This window comes from Embiotoca jacksoni, unplaced genomic scaffold (assembly GCF_022577435.1).
Source record: "Embiotoca jacksoni isolate LCO1_2020_lvr unplaced genomic scaffold, fEmbJac1.0.p SCAF_9, whole genome shotgun sequence".
Lineage (NCBI taxonomy): Eukaryota > Metazoa > Chordata > Actinopteri > Embiotocidae > Embiotoca > Embiotoca jacksoni.
The window spans coordinates 13,240,293-13,259,199 of NW_027185447.1; the positions used below are offsets into that span (position 1 = coordinate 13,240,293).

The following is an 18,907-nucleotide window of genomic DNA, read 5'->3' on the forward strand; positions in this document are numbered from 1 at the left end:
TTGAGCGCATGCGCAGTCGGTAAACGTTGGGACTCCATTCCGGGCTGTCACTGAGGGTTCCCTGAGCCTCGCATCCCGAGCAGTCGCATCCCAAACAGCTGTGCACTGTGACAACTTTATCTGCTTTACAAACAAAAAATAACTTGACCATGAGCGGAGACCGTGGACGCGGAGACTCTCAGGTCAGCTCTTGGTTGATAATTAATGTTTTTTTTCGGGGCAGTTTGTAGCAATTCCTCGGCAATAACTGCCATAACAGGAGTATTTACAGTCGGGATATTTAATAATGGCAAAAAAAATATATAATAATAATAATAATGTTTGCTAACGTTATGCGTCAGCTTGTTCTCTGTCGTTTTAGGAAAACTTAAATATTTTTGACTTGATTTTTTTAATGCAGCAGAATGCATGTATTTGTAGGTTGCATTTCTCTTTCTATTGAAACTTGAATAACCAAGCTACCGGCATTTGTAAAATTGAATCATTAAAAACACTGTTTCTCACAATTTGCAGGTCAATTCTGGATCTAAAGGAAGCGGTAGGTCCTCTGATGAGGCTATTTATTGATATTGACTATGATTTCCAGTCAGAATCGTGGCTACCTGTCTACTGTTAGTTTTTAAAGGGTAGAAATGGCGTCCCAGAGACTAAGTCCCTTCTCCTCCACTCTCTTGCGGCTATTGTTCAAAAAGAGGGTCTGAAATGTGCACTTGCCAACCTCGGTTTTTGAATCTGATGGGGGATTCCGACAGGGCCTGGCATCGTGTATATTTTGCATGCCTCAGTGTGATAATATGTACGTGCAATTATAACGAATTTTGGGGCTGAAAGTGGCCGATTTGGGGCTGAGGACTTAGTCTCTGCGCCATTTTCTTTTTCAGTGTGTAGCAGCTAGGGCGCCGATCAGCGAGCCAACTGTCTGCCGTGATATGGAGGCGAGAGCTGGGAGCTTATCGCCTCTCCCTGCCCGTATCACCACCACCACCACCACCACCCTGCACTCTGCCTCCATCTCTGTTTAAGAGTTTAAGAGACGTTTATCTGCGCAGCCAACAGGGAATGCTCACACATGAGTTTAAAACTTCAAGGCACGTAAAAGAAAGTTGCCTTACATGATTAAAAGCCCTGAACAGGCGTTTTTGCACAAATTATAGTCTTCACACAAAAGTGTTAATTACTCGCACAAAGTTGAGAGCACTCTTCTTCTTTTTTTTTTTTTTCCTTCCTTGAAAGCTTCATTTTCAGCATGATTTGAGAAAAAGAAAAGCAATCAGTGGGGAACTGACTTGGTTATAATAACAGGGATGTGTATTATTGCTTCATATGACAATAGTAGATAATACAGTTATTAAACTGTCATGACAACTGGGAGCCACAAGGTGATGATCAGGCCAATCCAGGTCTACCTCAGGACGAATTTCACTGAGCAGGAAACATTTTAATATTAAGACTCATGTAAAATCATAACAGCCTAATCATTTCACTGGCAGCAGAAGTATAAGTATACAGTATAAGAAGTATTCCCCTATATTTTCTATGTTAAAGAAAAACCCCACTGAAAAACTGTGTTAAATATTAAAAGGTAATGAATTATGTGAGGCTGTGGATGGAATATTACAGCGATCTCTACTGATACCAACCCACTGAAAGTCCCACACTTTAAGAGTATGAATTCTTTGTTGAATTTACCTGTAATGTAATATAGAATGTAATTAAGTAAATTTGTAGATTCAAAGTAGATTCACTTTGCTTGAGTTTTGTAATTGGTACAGCTGTACTCCACAACATCTCAGAGGTAGACTTTGTACATTTTACTTTAGCTTCAGCAACTATTTTCTTCATAGATTTTACATTCACAATAATAAAGTGAGCTAATAAACTATAACGCACTGTTATAGATTACATTGCAAAAGGGTATATAGAATAGTTCAAGAAGTATTGTGGAGAAATTCGAGAGATCTATTGCCAGAAATGGAATATAATATTCATATTTATGTTTTCATTAGTGTATAATCATGGCATGCTTTGTGGAAGAGAACCTGCTTCCTATGTAGATCTTAAGGTCTCATTCTAAGATAATTAAAACACAACAATTTAGTTTCAGGTGATTATGCACAAATGAAAACATAATTATGAATATTCTATTCCTTTTCTGCCTGTAAATCCTACACACTGAACCTTTAAGGTAGTCCTCCCGAGACTACCAAGGTACAGTATTCACATTATGTTGCCCAGACAGTGGCTCTACTTTAAAAGTCATCTAAATATAATAAGTATAAACAACACGATTTAAAAGATTGATTCTTAGATGCTACACATTGGGCAAATATAGTTATATTTTGTTCAGCTTTTTTTTTAAATGCTGATAAACAAGTTGATCTCTCCTTTGTGTTGTAGATTCTCACAAACATAAAGACAAGCACAAAGACAAGGAACACAGACACAAAGATCATAAGAAAGACAAGGAGCGAGAGAAATTCAGGCAAAGCAACAGGTAGGATATTTGCTTCTTTCTCTCACTTGTTTGGTGAAATATTACAGAGTACTTGAAAAATGCCTTCATATAGCCTATATAAATATACAGCTCCTAAAATGATCAGTTTTCAGTGCTAACTCTTTACATGTGTTTATGCTTACTATGCTTTACTTTTGGCTTTAGCCATTAAAACAAGTTTAAACGAGGATAATGACAAAATACATGCATTTGTTTGCAGATTTTGTCAGTACAACACATCTAAAAAAGGGTTACGAAGGGTGGTGCTGATTTATTTGAAACTAATAGAACCCTGCCATGTTAAATGAGAATGCGTTCTTCACAAGGATGCCTTCAAATCCACTTTTATGGATGACATCTGCAGAGTATTTGTAATATGAACCCTTGTGGAACATTTGTCTGGTAGAAATAGTTGTGGACAGGAGTATAATAGCACAGTCATCACTTTGACCATTCTTGTTGCTCATTGTCATTGACATTGCCATTGTATGTTAAAAATGATAAAGTGTGTGGACGTTCTTTCGCGATGATTCCTTCTATGTCTATGCATCTGGACCATGCCTGACCTCTTGCACTTGATCTCTTGACTTCTTTGGCTTATGTGTTGCAGCGAACACAAGGAGCACTCTGAGAAGAAACACAGAGACAAAGAGAAGCTGAAGCACAGCAACGGCAGTTCAGAGAAGCACAGAGAGAAACACAAAGAGAAAGACAAGGACAAAGAGAAGAGGAGGGAAGAGAAGGTTTGTTAATGGGTGTCAGTATAGCTTTTACAAAAGGCTTCTTTGGATAAAAATGTTTTGTTTTGACAGAATGATTATTTGACATTAATATGAAATCTTTGTTTTGTAATGATCGCCAAATAATTGTTTTGTGGTCTTGACATAGAACTTGTGTCTATTTTCTTCCAGTGATTGTCCTCATGAGAAAACAAAACATAAAACTTAAAAGTACACAGATGACCCTATAGCCTTCCGTTAACTCGGACTATAAGTAAAACTTTAGACATTTTAAACTTGTTTTAAGGTACGAAAGCAGTTAACATTTATATTTAAGGATATTCTATATTTTTTTCCTGTTTTCCACAGATTCAATCATCTCATTTAGAAAAGCCTAAAAAGGAGAAAGAAAATGGATATGTAAGGTAAACAGCTTCACAATTTTTTATAAAAGTAATTGTAAAGCAACTTTACTCATCTTTAAGTCATTCTGGAGAGATTGTACTGCAAGTTTAGCTCCTGCTTAGTTCTCATTATTGGGATATTGCTTTACTAACATGCAGTTTAATGTCTTTTCAATGTGTGACTTAGAGACACAAGCCCTGCTGCCATTAAGAGCGAGCCTGAAGATGACAACGGCTTCTACCGTTCTCCTCCACACAACAAGATCCCCAAACGAGAGTATGATGATGAAGAGTAGGTGGCATTCAAATAAATCGAGCATCCCTGTAGTTACAGTTAACGTTTGGTTATGTGCATCTTTAACAGCTTTGGTTCAGTTCATTTACCAGTGTGATTGTCTACAGATTTGAATACAAGCCCAAAAAAGTCAAGGTGGAACATGACAAAAAGTCCAAGAAGAGGAAATATGAGTATGAAGAAGATGAGGAAGAAGAGGTTCAATACGTTTTTGTATATTATTGTGATAAATACATTGTTATATTCTTGACAGGCTGAAGTGTCCGCTGTTTGTGTTGCTGCAGACTTATTTTGCTCTCCAATTGTTTTAGGACATCAAGCATAAAAATAAGACAAGAGACAAAAAGGTAACAGGGGGAAAAAAAGCCAAAAAAGAAGAAGAGGAGAAGTGGAAATGGTAAGATATTTTTGTGGCTTTATTGTGGTTTTTCCTCAGGAAATTTCAGTCAGCTGATATACAACAGCTACTCAGAAGCAGATATCATATTTTTTCATTTCTCTCACGGGGTGTGTTTTACTGTTTATGGTGATTAGGTGGGAGGAGGAAAGATCCACTGATGGCTCCAAATGGCGCTTTCTTGAACATAAGGGTCCAGTGTTTGCACCTCCGTACGAACCCTTGCCTGACAAAGTGAAATTTTACTATGATGGTGAGTATTTGTTTAAAAATTCAGTTGTAATAATTCTTTGGTCAAGACTACAATGCCATTTTCTGTATTTGAAGGTAAATATATAAAACTTAGTGCTCCTGCTGAGGAGGTAGCCACATTTTTTGGCAAGATGTTGGATCACGAATACACCACAAAGGACATCTTCAGGAAGAATTTCTTTAAGGACTGGAGGAAGGTGAGTAGATTAGACATGAAAAATATTGCAGTGCCACAAGTTGAGAATGAGTTCCAAGAATTTCAATTTGGCATGTTTCAGATGTTTTCTCTTTTATTGTAGGAAATGACATCAGAGGAGAAGTCAATAATTACTGACCTGAAGAAATGCAACTTCAGTGACATGAATGAGTACTTCAAGGCCCAATCAGAAGCGAGGAAACAGATGTCAAAAGAGGAGAAACAGGTAGGCCTACATTTATTCACTCTCCCAACCTTGAAAAATTATGGACTTTCTCTTTGTAATTTCATACAATTTGTAGAAAATCAAAGAGGAAAATGAGCGGCTCCTCCAGGAGTATGGCTTCTGTATCATGGACAACCACAAGGAGAGGATTGGAAATTTCCGCATTGAGCCGCCGGGCCTCTTCCGAGGGCGAGGCGACCATCCGAAGATGGGCATGCTGAAACGCCGCATCAGACCTGAAGACATCATTATTAACTGTAGCAAGTAGGAAATCTCATTCCCACCATTATCGACACCATTAATGCCTTAAATTGTAACATTTCAGATAACTTTTGGACGCAAAGGAAGAACACAAAATGTGTCAAAAATGAATGTCTTTTTTTGTCTAGTTGTTAGTAGTACCACAAGGGGGCCCTGTCAAACCATTGTAGGTGAGGTTATATGAAACTACATAATGAGATTGTTGTGTAAACGATAATGGTAAGATAAGAATGTGTGTGTTTGTGAAAGCAATATATATAAAGTTATTGTTTGTGGAAGCTTTTAGTTTGTCAGAAGGTCATAAAGGGATTTTCCTCACATCCACTATTTTGTTTTTAACCGCTCTCCCTGTTTTGTCGCTTTCTTTATCTTTCCTTACATCTTCTCACTATCATGTTGTGATTTCTGAATTTATTTATAGACCGTGGAAATAATATATTTTTTTTTATCTGTCATTGCATGACATAGGGGTATGAGTGTGTTTGAGAGAGAGTTTATGGGAAGGCTAATTTGTAGCAGTCAGTTGCCTCAAAGAGACTCAGGGAAAAGAAAGTACGTGCTGCCTGCTGCATGTACTCTGTAGCAGATGGATCACTGACACACACTTGCACACATGCCGGCACTGTGTCAAAGGTAGTCTTCCTGTCAGAGTAGGCTGTGTCTGTGCAAACAATAACACAACCCAGGGAAGAAATTATGACCCCCCCCACACACTGGTTATAAGTGCTTTGTTTTACAGTTACATTTCTACCTTCCTTATTGTCTCAAAGCTGCAGTGTTTACAACATGATATTCATCCTGGACTGGCCCATAAGGGTAGAAAAAGCCTAATTAGATTTGTCTGCAATAACTGTAGTTTTTGTACCTATAAGGAATTCACTTTAATCAACACGAAGGTAGAAACGCAGTCTCAGTGCCTTCAGACTGGGCTGCACCCAGAGAGAAGCTCCCCTTAAACCTGTCAACATGTTTTAGACCTCTTTAGTAAACTTTCCTCTTTTTCCATAGGGACTCCAAGCACCCAAAACCTCCCCCAGGAAAAAAATGGAAGGAGGTTCGCCATGACAACAAGGTGACCTGGTTAGCATCTTGGACAGAGAACATCCAGGGCTCCATCAAGTACATCATGTTGAACCCCAGCTCCAGGATCAAGGTACGTGTGCTCTCACACCTTTAGTCTCCGCTAGCCTCCAGCTCATTGTTTTGACTTATCTTTGATCATTTTTGTGTGTGTTTGTTCAGGGGGAGAAGGACTGGCAGAAATATGAGACTGCCCGGCGTTTGAAGAAGTGTGTGGATCGCATTCGTACTCAGTATAGAGACGACTGGAAGTCAAAAGAGATGAGGATCAGGCAGAGAGCTGTGGCACTGTACTTTATAGACAAGGTGAGTAAAAATAGAGTAAAACTATAATGACAATAAGTGAGAGAGAAAAAAAATTAAAACACAACATACAGTAGATTTGAAAAAGCAGCAGGTAGTGAAAGAAACCTATAATCAAAATATGTTGAGGTGACCTGCTGAAACTTACAGTCAGTTATCATAGGAGCCGTATGGGCTTTCTTAATTCCAGTGATAAACTAAGTTTATCGATAAAATCCTGAACAAATGTTTACCCTTGACTCTTGGTAGCGATCCTGATGTGTAGTGCTTCTCTTATAGCTGGCACTGAGGGCGGGTAATGAAAAGGAAGAAGGTGAGACAGCGGACACTGTTGGCTGCTGCTCATTGCGGGTGGAGCACATCAAACTGTACCCCAAAATGGACGACCAAGAGTATGTGGTGGAGTTTGACTTCTTGGGAAAAGACTCCATCCGCTACTACAACAAGATCCCTGTGGAGAAGAGGGTAAGAATTGGATTGAGAAAGAGTGGCGAATAACATGCGAATGAATCAAGAGAAGAGTTAAACACAGGAATGAGCAAGAGCAGAAAGAGGAATTGTGGGAGATCTATTAGGGCGCAAAAGTGTGATTTCTGGTGTTATGAGGCCGGTGTTGGTTGTGTATTTGACAGATACGGAATTTAGTGTTAATGAGATAAGAAGTTTCTACGCTGAGAAGGATGTTTGCACAGGCAGGTGATCAGACATAAAAAGCTTTCCGTCAGCTCTTCCTCAGAGGGTGGCCTGTTTCCTGCTATTACCGGAGTGTACTCAACCACACACACACACACACACACACACATATACACACATGGTAGTAATGCTCAGTTTTCAATCACAAATTCTCATTCACGCCTGGGAACTGTCTTTGTCTCTGCTTTGCCACATGGCTATAGAAGTGCTCACAAAAAAAACACTTAACTGCAATCAATAAACCACCTTCACTTGTCATCATTAACGGAAATACGATGACACCCCCTTCTGGCAGAAATGTGAGGGTGCATCCACTAACAGTTTAACTGAGGAGTGAAGTGATTTCATGCTGAGTGAATCTTTTGTGTTTTTGTTGTTACCAGGTCTTTAAAAACCTCCAGTTGTTTCTGGAGAACAAACAGCCTGAAGACGACCTCTTCGACAGACTTAATGTAAGAAACACAAATATCTGGACTGTTTACCTTTTTAATCACAGTACTTTGTGCTCAACTGTTCTCTCTCATTTCTGTGTTTTCTGCAGACTTCTATTCTTAATAAGCACTTACAGGAGCTGATGGATGGGCTAACAGCAAAGGTTTTCCGTACCTACAACGCCTCCATCACTCTGCAACAGCAGCTCAAGGAACTTAGCTGCTGTGAGTGACAGCAGCTTCAGGCTGTCAGATTGCAGCTCATCAAAATCAACACCAACAAAATAATGACATTTATTAAATAAGTTGATGCCTATAAGGAATTTTAAAGCAACATTTGCAGCGTTGTGGTTTGCTCAGTGATCAATCCTTGCAGCCATACAGTGTCTGTGAAGGTGTAACAGGTTGCTTTTGTGCTGTATTTCTTAGCAATAGAGTTGTAGTGACATCAGGATCTCGTTGGAGTTTATATCCATTTATTCTGACAAGGACAGATAATAAAGCAGAGCCTCCATGCAAATAAAACTACTCGCTCCTCTCCCGCAGGAGAACAGTACAAAGAGCCTCATAATGAAATATTCGGCACAGAACATAAATCCATGAACAATAAAACATACCTGAATGGGACAAATAGTGAATGAGAAACGCCATGAAAATAGAATTGCTTGTTCTAGCTGCTACACAAATACATTAAATACAAATCGGGAATGTTAGTTTAGTTTGCAATTCATTTATAGCCTATAACACTGAGCTGTTAAAAACAACATTAGAAGTGGCAGTACACGGATATACCAGTGTACTGGTGTCTGGAGAGACTGGGGGGGACTGTGGGAGAACAGAGGACGAAGGTGGCGCTTCGAATTTGAACCCTACGGATAAACGGTGTCCACATACTATCTTTGTAGGCCTTCCCATTTAGATTATAGCTATATTTTGACAGATTTTGTGTAATTATATAGACAACAGGTACTCTACCTGTAATTTACTGTACATGACAAAAACATCATTGTGTCTTTAAATATTTAATGCCCTAAAGATTTGAGTCAGTGCCTGAAAATTTCAATAATTCTATAATTCCAAACTGCTTTTACCTTGTTGTGTTTGGTTTTACAGCTGATGACAGCATCCCAGCAAAGATCCTGTCATACAACAGAGCCAACCGGGCGGTAGCCATCCTTTGTAACCACCAGAGAGCTCCGCCCAAAACATTTGAGAAGTCCATGCAAAACCTTCAGACCAAGGTAAAGTCCTGAGTTACACCTTTCTTTTCTTGTGTTGTCCCTTAACAAGAAGTGATGTCTGGATACCATTGTATTTTTTTTCATTATTTTTTTTTTTTTTTGCCATTGTGTTCAATGAAGATATTCTGTCTCTACATGATGCAGATTTTATTATTCACTCAGCATGTATTTGTTGTGATTGCAGATTGACGAGAAACAAAATCAGCTATCTGCAGCCAGAAAGCAGCTGAGGGCTGCCAAGGCTGATCACAAAGCTTCCCATGATGACAAGAGCAAAAAGTAAGAAAGCCTGAGCACTGCTAACCAGCAGGCGAGAGTTTGATCCATTACTTCCTTGCTTAACCCTCTTTGTCCCTGTTAAGGCAACAACGTTTTATCTCTACAAACTCCTAAACATCAACTCCATGGCGGTTATGGCATTTGTTTTTCAGTCCATGAGTATAATTCGTCATCTCTTCGTGTCTCTTTCTCCCTGCCTCTATGCATCTCTTTCTCGGTCTTTCTGTATATATTCTTTCTGTCTGTCTGTGTATTTATTCCTCCTTCTCTGTGTTTTTGTGTCTCTTTTTCCCTCTTAGGGCTGTAGAGGTGAAACGTAAAGCTGTACAGAGGATAGAGGAGCAGCTGATGAAGCTCCAGGTACAAGCCACAGACAGAGAGGAGAACAAGCAGATTGCTCTGGGCACCTCCAAGCTCAACTACCTGGATCCACGCATCTCTGTTGCATGGTATTTATGTTGCACAGCACACATTATTTATCTGTGTTTATTAACTGTGAACTGTTATTCATTTATTTATGGGTTTCACTATGGTAAAAAAAAAAACCACAACAACCGTGACATAGAGTAAGCCACCTAGTGTTACATTGAATGGTTGTCTTTGGCTGGGTGGGTGGGTGTGCAGAGTGCATATCTACCTTGGTGACAGAAAGGCAGGAAATGCTCTTGCATTGTAGGAAAAGGAGCAACGCAAGCAAAAAAGCTAACGGCTGCAAAAGGAAAATAAGAGGAAGAAAAGCGTGTGAGTGCGAGGAACAATGGGGTTTGTTTCTGAAAGCCAGGGAGCGTCCCCAAACAGCACTCCTTCCTCCATGTGGGAAGTCAATGAGGAGCTGTCTGTGGCTGAATGGAGGTCCACACCACAGAGAAGGGGAACAGTGGTCCGCCCTCTCTAACCGATGCCCCACAGCTATTTATGGAGAGCCTCCTCCTCAAGCACAATGGATACAGGAATGCTCCATGTTTTGCCGGTTTGTAGGGCGTAAGGGATGGGGTCCCCCATACAGGGGGATGCATGGGAACCTGGCATACAAATAATGGTTAGAGATGAAGACACAGTGGCTCAACTGTTAGCCAGTTCAAACCGTAAGTTCAACTGTAAAGAAATTGAAGCATCTTTAACCGGGACGATAAATTGTGCTGTGTATTTCTGGCTGGCCCCCAAAGGCTCCATCCCCACAGCATGAATGTCTGTCAGTGGGCAAAGGGACGTAGAGGGAGTGAGTGACACCATTTGTCCAGCCAAATGCCATGGCTACCTTTATCTGTTTGAAATTAAAGCCCTCATTTCAAATTAACAGCCGCTCTAGTGTTTCATATAGTTCAGCCATATAATGTACGAGGTTTTGAACTTGTTTCATACCTAGTTTTCCAGTTCTGCCAGTCATTCTAGGCCCTCAATTACTTCATCTTTCCAACTCTCCAGGTGCAAGAAGTGGAGCGTTCCCATTGAGAAGATCTACAACAAAACCCAGAGAGAGAAGTTTGCATGGGCAATTGACATGGCGGAGAAGGACTACGTGTTTTAAACACACATCATGTTTTACCTTTTCTACCCTTGCCTTTGATTGTAAAGATGGTTTGTAGTTGATGTCAAATGATTCCACTGTGTGGTTACTGCAGGGCTGTAATAGAGGAAGTTAAGACATTGCTAATGCTGTGATTACAGGTTAATAATTGGCTGTATATATGGATTAGTTGTGTATAGAAAAATAATTCCTGAACCATTTGACCAAGCTGCCAGAGGGCATCTCTTAACAAAATTTACAGTAGTGTGTACAGTATGTAGCTGTAGCTATCTTCCCATGATACAAGAACTAGGAAAACATTAGTATTATCTTTCGTCAGATAAAATGTGCTGAAAATTGTAAGCCATCAGATTTATTGAGAAATTCTATATTCTCATAGAATAATGAATTGATAATTGTTTGTATGGGAGACCGTGCGAAAAATCACAAGAGAAATGGTGATATGATGAATTTTCAATTTGTGTAATTTTAGTGTGAAAGATTGGTACAAGGAAATGCGCCTGACAGACTGATGACAGTGTGAAGAATAGAAACCCTAGCACTATGCTCACATAATTATTAGCACACAGAATGTCATCTTTTTTTTTTTTTTTTCCCCATTTTGTTTGATATCACTGTTTATTTCAGGGATGTACATATTTTTTTTTTTTTTTTCATTTTTCAGTGACTATAATTCAGTGTTTTTAATGATATGTGCTGTATGCATTGTGAACAAGAAGCTCTTCATTGCTCATATGCAACTCTTGTGTGTCTGTGTCCTCAGTCTTACATTGACACATTGTGGCGTAACATTGGTCTTGGTTACGTGAAACAGCTGAAGTACAGCCTATGTTCTGTGTGCCACTGCTAAACGAGACTGTTCCTTCTGACAGAGGGGTGTTGATTTTGCCAAAAAAAAAAAAAAAAAAAAAGATCACAGATGTCTATCATTGTAGTGTGCTGTTTTTTCTATTGCTGTGATAATGCAGAAAGTGTCTTTGAATTAATTTCCAAATGTGAATGGATATTCTAACTTGTCATTAATATTTCTTGCTATTTGATTATTTGTCACACAATCTGGTCCCCATTGGTTGAATGCTTATTGTTTTGAGCTTTGTAGTTTTCAGAATAAAACATCAACCTTATCTTTTTTTTTTTTTTTGCTTTTGCTTCGTCATTTTTTATTGATGTGAGTGAAAAAGGAATTGAAACAAACAAGCTCATTTCCAGAGTAAAGAAAAAGAAACGAGGTATCAACAGCATTCAGTCAAGTCAGGAGTCATTTATCCTTCCATATTTTCATAAATATGTGTCCCTGTTAAGATAAATGATTAAAGTAAATGTCTTCTTAATGTCACCTGTCATAGGACAAGTTGTGATAAAGGTTATGTAGTGGAGACAGGTAATTATCAAGTACGTAAAAGTGTAGGCAAAGGGTCTATGTCTTTAAGAGGCCGATAACAGGCGCTCCTGCTGGAGAATGTGTTACGTTAAGCTAATGGGAGAAGCCGCAATGTTATACCGGAAGTGGAGAATTTGTCTCCAAAATAAATGCATTACCTCGCTTGCCACAACATACTGTATTCCTCTCAAAAAGTTCTGTAGACGCTTAAACTATGAAGTTAATAGCAGCTCCAGATGCATGACATGGTGACAAGTTGAAAGTTGCATTGCATTACAAGGCAGTTGCTTGAGCTTCAAAGATGCCAAAAATGGGAAAATGTCTATCCTCAGTGTTACAAGTCTATCCTCAGTGATGAACAACCATTACTCAAATTACATTTCCAAGATACAGCATCAGAAATGAATCAACATGGCTGTATGTATTTATTGCAAATCTTGTACCCATAAATTAATTATGAAGAAAACCCAATAGGTTAATAAGTCAACAAATCTTTATTTATCTAGCGTTCAAAGTATAAACCACGGTTACAAAGTGCAACCGAAGATGATAAAGCAATTGCAAACATCATAAAACAAACACAAGGAGCAGGAACTGATAATCTGAAAAATCATACCTCACCCATAGGAAACTTTTGCTGTTTTTAATTATTTTTTTCTATCACTTATGAAATGCGGGTGGGTTTTTAATTTATTTATTGTATATAGTTATTATTTTATCTACTCTGAAATTGTATTGGGTTTCATGGTTTTGTTAGTATTTTGTCTATCTGTGCGGCTGTTCTGTAACTAAATTACCTATATGAGATCTTATTAGAGACCGAACTGAATTGAATATATTCCTCATTAGGTTTGACAATAGTATCAACAAACAGCATCACTGTTTTACAGTGAGTGGTACATCCTTAGACATCGCCACACTTATAGCTCATTTGAAACAAGGTAAGAATACAACTAATATTATACAAGCACATTTAAAAATATATATAATGACACTGCTGTCAATATTTGGCTCGATGAATGATGCACTTTGTAAAATAGGTTGTAATTCTTATGCTCTGTACACTGGATGGATATGTACCAAAGCAACATATTTTGTTTTGATATATACCATTTTTTTTTTCCCAAAGTTGACAGCAAATGTATTCCAGTCTAATGTATCAAATGTGAAAATAAGAATTTCTTGAAATGTGCAGACTCATGTTAATGCAGTCTACGGCTAAAACTAAAGCCATCTATCTGCCCTTGAATTATTCTTATTTTGAAAACCCACAGCGGAAGCTCGGTTTTTGACTGCGGCTGCTTTCGACGCTGCTGGTGGTGGTCGGCTGGACCGGGGGGGGGGGGAGGAGGAGGGAGGGGAGGAGAGGGAGGGAAGGGCCTGTGCTGGCTGGAGCCGAGAGCAGACTAACTTGCGTAGTCTTACCACGGTTCTCGCTGTCTTGCCTGCCTGCCTCTCTCCCTCCCTCTCTCTCTATGGACGGCCAGAGGGGAGAAGAGGAAACCGGGATTGTTGTTGTCGGGAGCGCAGCGCCTGTCGAGGGCTCGGCTATGATTTAATAACGCAAAAAAAAAAAAAAGCGGGGTGTTGGGAGGACAAGGAGAAAAAAACAAAAAAACCCGACAGGAGCGAGAGAGGAGAGAGGAGCAGCAGCCTCGGCCGTCGGAGATGTGCGGGTCGGGCCGAGATTGCGGCGGTAGGTCGTTAACAGCACGGCAGCCGCTGCGACGTGTTGTTTTCCAGTTAATTTTCCTCCACACGGTAAAAAAAAAAAAAAAGAAGGAGGGGGGGGGGGACGGGAAGAGTAGCTGCGGCTACCTGAGCCTTTTCATGGGTGAAAACCAGCCACGACTCTTCCTTTGGCCCAGCGAAATGCTAAGCGCTCACCGGCCCCGTTTCCACGCTTGTAGAAATAGCCAGACGTTTCTTGTTACACTCTTGTCCCACTCTGCTGCCATTCGCCACCTAAAAATGTTGCATCCAGAGGAAACTTTTTGTTTTTCCCTGCAGCAGGTTACAGGCCTGTTGGTCGGGCTAAAAAAAAAAAAAAACCCAGGCTGAATCTGATTAAATGTAAAATCATGTTGGAGAGAAAGTTATCTGGTCGGATTATCACGATTTCTCCTTGCCGCACGGCATTTAGCTTGTCATATATATTTACACCATTTTTTTTTTAATTTTTTTTTTTTAATGATAAATCATAGTACTTTTACTGACGGGATTTTTACAGGGGTCCAGATGTACTCCATACCCCGCAACGTTATTTATATACAAGAAAATCAATGAGATTATGGTATTAAATGTTTAAATTGCATCCTTTGTTTGCCAGCGGGTACTGTCTCTTTTAACATGATTTTAGACATTTTGTTTAATATGTTTAATTCAACGTAGCTGTAATATATTGTTGTCTTAGTCGCACATAATGTTCTTAGACTGTAGGTTTTCTAACATACAGTAAGATGTCGTACTGTACTATTAAAGCCCATTGTAACACCTCACATGTTAAAAAGACACTGTAAAGTTGAATGATTGTACAATTTAAAATATAAAGCACATTTTACTTTATATGGGTGCCATTCAGGGCAGTATTTGATCTCTGGTAGTACTGTTTTATGATTTGAAAATCTTGTTCCTTGAACATAAACAAATGTATTTTGGTTAAGTCAAATTTTATATTTCAACATATTTCAGACTCTTAGAAAGTACTCTCACATTTCACACATTACTGTGTGAAATTGTGTCGGTGTGTTTAAAAATGTGTATTTACAGATGAAGATGGGAATAATTTTGGATGGAGAAGTCCCCGAAGAAATTGTTGTTTCATGGGTTTCCCCCCTCCCTCTCCTTCTGCTGTAGGTATCCCTGTCTAGGCCTGAACTGAGCAGATTGTTCTGAGAGGAAACGGATAACAAACAGAGGAAGTTAACATGGCTGGGACCTCTGCCTTCTTTTCCAACGGACCTGTCCCATGGATGGACAACGATACGGAGATGAACAACCTGTACCGAGACCTGGAGTTGGGGACAGTACTGACACTGTTTTATTCTAAGAAGTCCCAGCGGCCAGAGAGAAGGACATTTCAAGTAAAGCTTGAGACCAGGACTATTATCTGGACTCGGGGCACGGATAAAATAGAAGGAGAGAGTGAGTAGTGTGCAAACACACACACACACACACACACACACACACACACACACTGAGTGATGCTCTGGTGTACTGGTTGTAAATGTGAAGGTTGGAATAGGTTGGCTTGCATACATTCAAAGATATGACAACTACATGTGTCGTGAGTAGCTCACAAAAGACTCAGTGAGCTCACAAAGGACTCAGTGAGCTCACAAAAGACTCAGTGAGCTGACGAGACCTGATGACATGATGGTATTGTGAACAGCTGGAGAATTATGTCAGTTAGATCCTGAAAAAAATACAAGCTGTAGGGCTGGAGGAAATTACACGTCACGATTTTACTGACCAAATATATGAATGATTATAGTGTGACAGTATGTAGGGGTGCCAGTGGTGCTTTCAGAAGGTTTTCAGGTGCAAATAAATTGGAGAAACGAGGATTGGTAATATAGAAAAGTAAAACAAATGAAGGCATTAACTCTTCATTTTACACAAATATCAGTCTAATAACAACACAGTTAAAAGAACCTAACTGTAATGTGCCTTCCAAGAACAGAAAAAAGACCACAATTGAGCTGTATAATGATATTACCAAAAACTAAATCTCACTTGTGTGTCTCAATACCAATAGTCTTGAATGTTTAGTCCATTTTTCTGATAAACTAGGTGCCTAAAAAGTCCATGATTAGTTTTATTTTGTAGAATCATAATATATTTCTTTGAGGTACAGACGAATCACATCTCATTTACAAATAAGCCCAGGGTCGACGATGAGAAGAAAGTGTGTCCTTGCGCTCTTTTGTTCCAGTAATAAGAATATACTGTTATTTACCAGGCAGCTAACATTCAGGTTAATTCAACAAAACTGTGTCTCACTGAGGACGCACAGGCTGCTTCAGCGAGTCGTTAAGTCGTCTGCCTCTCGGGTGGCAGGATGCCTTGTGCACAGCTGCACTCTGCTCCGGATGCAACACTTACACACAAAAAAGGAGGCTAGCCTTTTTTTGTTTTCTTTTTTTTGCACAGTATCATCTTCTCTGCAATGGAGGGTTTCATACACCCATGAGCTCATAGCTGCCATTTGATCCTCCTGGAGAAGTGAAATTGGCCTAGGCTGCTTATTAATGTACAGAAATAGAATATGAGGGTTTTTACTGGAAGTGTGTAATCATTCGGGAACAATTTGGCCTGATGTATTTACCCCTTATCAATGGCAGTGAGAGATTGATGTCCATTAAGTGTGGAGACGGCACTCCAGTTTGTTGCTAAATATATAGTTCAGAAAAGCGGACCCAGTTGTCCCCTCATACAAGTGTATTTTACACATTTTCTCCCTGTTCTAGTTTTTGCCCGTCTTTCCAACCAAATAACTGGTAGCATTTATTTGTGACTCGCGCATATCTGTCATAGTATGGCGCAATAAGATGTGCTCTCTGTCTGACGAAGCAGGATGTGGTCTTTCAGAATCATTGGTAGTAGCAAACTGGTTAGACATGCAGTCTAACCAGAGCATGTCATTAACTATAAAGGTTTGAGTACCTCACATGCACAATCTCAATTCTCGTAAAAGGAAAAAGTTTTCCTCAATGCTTCTTGAGACTGTACATGAGTGTGTGGTGTGTTTGCAAAAAGACTGTTGCAAAATATCACACTTAGTACACTCAGTAAATCACACAAATCATCTTTATCGCTTTTGTTTTCTGTTACTGATCAGAAAGGCATTTGATGTGCAGGTGCCAATCGTCCACTCGTGCTATTAAACTACAGCAGAGGAGGGGAGGGGGGGTGCAACGTCATGTTTTCAACCCTCAAATGGGGGGAAACAATATGGAAATAGTGATGGAAATATGACATTTTTGTTCGTTTCAGCCAGCTGGTTTTATGCAGATAAATGATTGCGATGACAATTCTAATGATTGCAGTCAGCTCAAATAACTGCAATCAAGCAATTATGTAATAGTTGTGACTGGCCTGTTTTCAGATTTGATTGTTGTCCGTCTCCAAATTCCAGTAGTGGTCATATATTGATATTGCAGTATATACGTAAGTATAGAGACGATAGAAGACTTTATCAGCTACCTGTCGGACTTGACATAAACCACACAAGGGGAACCAGTCACCAGTCACCAGTGATCATCTGAGCAACTGAAACGTACAGGACCGCACACAATATTGAAGTAAAACCAAGATGACGTGCCACCGCTTGTTAGATTGCTTATAAATAGTTTTAAAGTTGTTATATGAAGTTGAAGTTTAAATGTAACAGATCTACATTTCCATGAAGCCTGAATATAGAGCTCTGTTAATCGGTACATCCCACTTGGTGCTCTGTCTGCTGCCTGTTGTGCTGAGGCTGAGCGAACTAGTTGGTTACACCCAAATTAACTTTGACAGACAGACTGATGATTTTTTTTTCACCTTATTTACTTCACACCATAATAATTCATCTTGGCGTGCAGCAACTACAGCAGGATATATCTTGTAATTTCAAAAAACAGTTTTACACAATGAATTTATCAGCTGATCACCAGAAAAATAAAGCAGCAACCAGTTTGATTATGAATGTTTGATTATGTAGTTTAAGTCATATTTCAATCAAAAAATTTTTTTTGGATTTTTGTTTAATATCCTTGTCAAATTGACGTCTTTGGGTTCTGGACTGTTGGTTGGTCAAAAGACATTTGAAGATGCCTCCTTGAACTCTGGGGAACCGGAATTAAAAGTAGTCACTGCTGCCCGTAAGTTTATACATTAATCAAGACAATAATTGGCAAAATAATTTATAATGAAGGAAATCATAGGTGGCAGCCCTAATTTGAACGGAGCTCAGTAACGTGGCCGTTTTATCATGAACTCAAACAACATGCTCCGCCTGTACGTCATCCGAGTCACGACTGGATGTAGAGCAGCGTTCAACAGCAGTTGTCATAACTTGTTGTCCACTCTGGCCTGGAAATGGATTTGGAAATAAACTGTTTACGTTGCGTTTTTGTTGACTTTTCAGTCACGTAAATTCAGATGAAATTACCTGCACACATCTGTGGAAACCGTCATCGTTCTGACCGGCTTTTTCCACACCTCCCGCAAATCGCAGGCGCGTGCTTTGTCACTTCAGAGATCTGATGTCATTTCTAGCTGATGCGCCGCTCCTGTTTTTCTGTCACACGCTTGGCTGTGGAGCCCCGTTTCACGAAACCTGCGCGCAGGAAGCACACTTTGCAGTCACAACTTGTTTTTAGATCGTTTTGTCTTGTGTGAAAATGTGGGAACGATCAGGTTCATGTTGGAAAACGAGCACCGCTGACTTGTTCCGTTTGCAGTTTGTTGGAAAGGGGAACAGAGTCCGTGTCGCTGCTTGGCAGTTATTTGTCAGGGGGAAAGTCTTATGCTTAACTTTATCCAATGTGCTGTCAAAGGAGCTGAATATGGATCAGCTGATGTGGAAGTGTGCAGTGAAGCAGCATCACACCGGGCCGCAGTCTGGAGGTCGGCTGATTAATCGGCGTCGGCTCCGTAGCCTCCATTGGTCGCGCGGGGACGCATGTAACCATTTTGCACGCTTTGTCGAGGAAGTCAAAGTCATCTTCTTGTGTGTGCCAGT

At 39.7% G+C, this 18,907-nt stretch overlaps 2 protein-coding genes across 4 annotated transcripts in view; both read left to right on the forward strand.

Moving 5' to 3' along the window:
• The first annotated feature begins 31 nt into the window (after positions 1-31).
• top1b (DNA topoisomerase Ib) lies at positions 32-11,923 on the forward strand. The gene is made up of 21 exons (XM_069141145.1): positions 32-182; positions 514-538; positions 2,398-2,494; positions 3,105-3,237; positions 3,583-3,638; positions 3,805-3,909; positions 4,020-4,110; positions 4,224-4,309; positions 4,447-4,562; positions 4,637-4,758; positions 4,861-4,983; positions 5,060-5,247; positions 6,253-6,397; positions 6,487-6,630; positions 6,907-7,092; positions 7,704-7,772; positions 7,862-7,976; positions 8,865-8,992; positions 9,177-9,271; positions 9,571-9,720; positions 10,697-11,923. The coding sequence occupies exons 1-21, from the start codon at positions 150-152 to the stop codon at positions 10,797-10,799; spliced, it is 2,310 nt and encodes a 769-aa protein (XP_068997246.1). The 5' UTR covers positions 32-149; the 3' UTR covers positions 10,800-11,923.
• A 1,619-nt stretch (positions 11,924-13,542) lies between these two features.
• plcg1 (phospholipase C, gamma 1) overlaps positions 13,543-18,907 on the forward strand; it is a 28,656-nt gene continuing 23,291 nt past the window's right edge. For all 3 annotated transcript variants that reach the window (XM_069140516.1, XM_069140517.1, XM_069140518.1), the window contains exons 1-2: positions 13,543-13,876; positions 15,037-15,324. In XM_069140516.1, coding sequence (XP_068996617.1) covers positions 15,108-15,324 — 217 coding nt within the window. In that variant the 5' untranslated portion in view covers positions 13,543-13,876; positions 15,037-15,107. The remainder of the gene's footprint in view (positions 13,877-15,036; positions 15,325-18,907) is intronic.

Bases quoted from the DNA above. Each gene is read 5' to 3' on its own strand.
- top1b (XM_069141145.1), top strand. From the start codon at position 150: ATGAGCGGAGACCGTGGACGCGGAGACTCTCAG. The intron at 7,093-7,703 runs GTAAGAATTGGA...TGTTGTTACCAG, and splicing joins AGATCCCTGTGGAGAAGAGG to GTCTTTAAAAACCTCCAGTT. The intron at 9,272-9,570 runs GTAAGAAAGCCT...TTTCCCTCTTAG, and splicing joins CATGATGACAAGAGCAAAAA to GGCTGTAGAGGTGAAACGTA.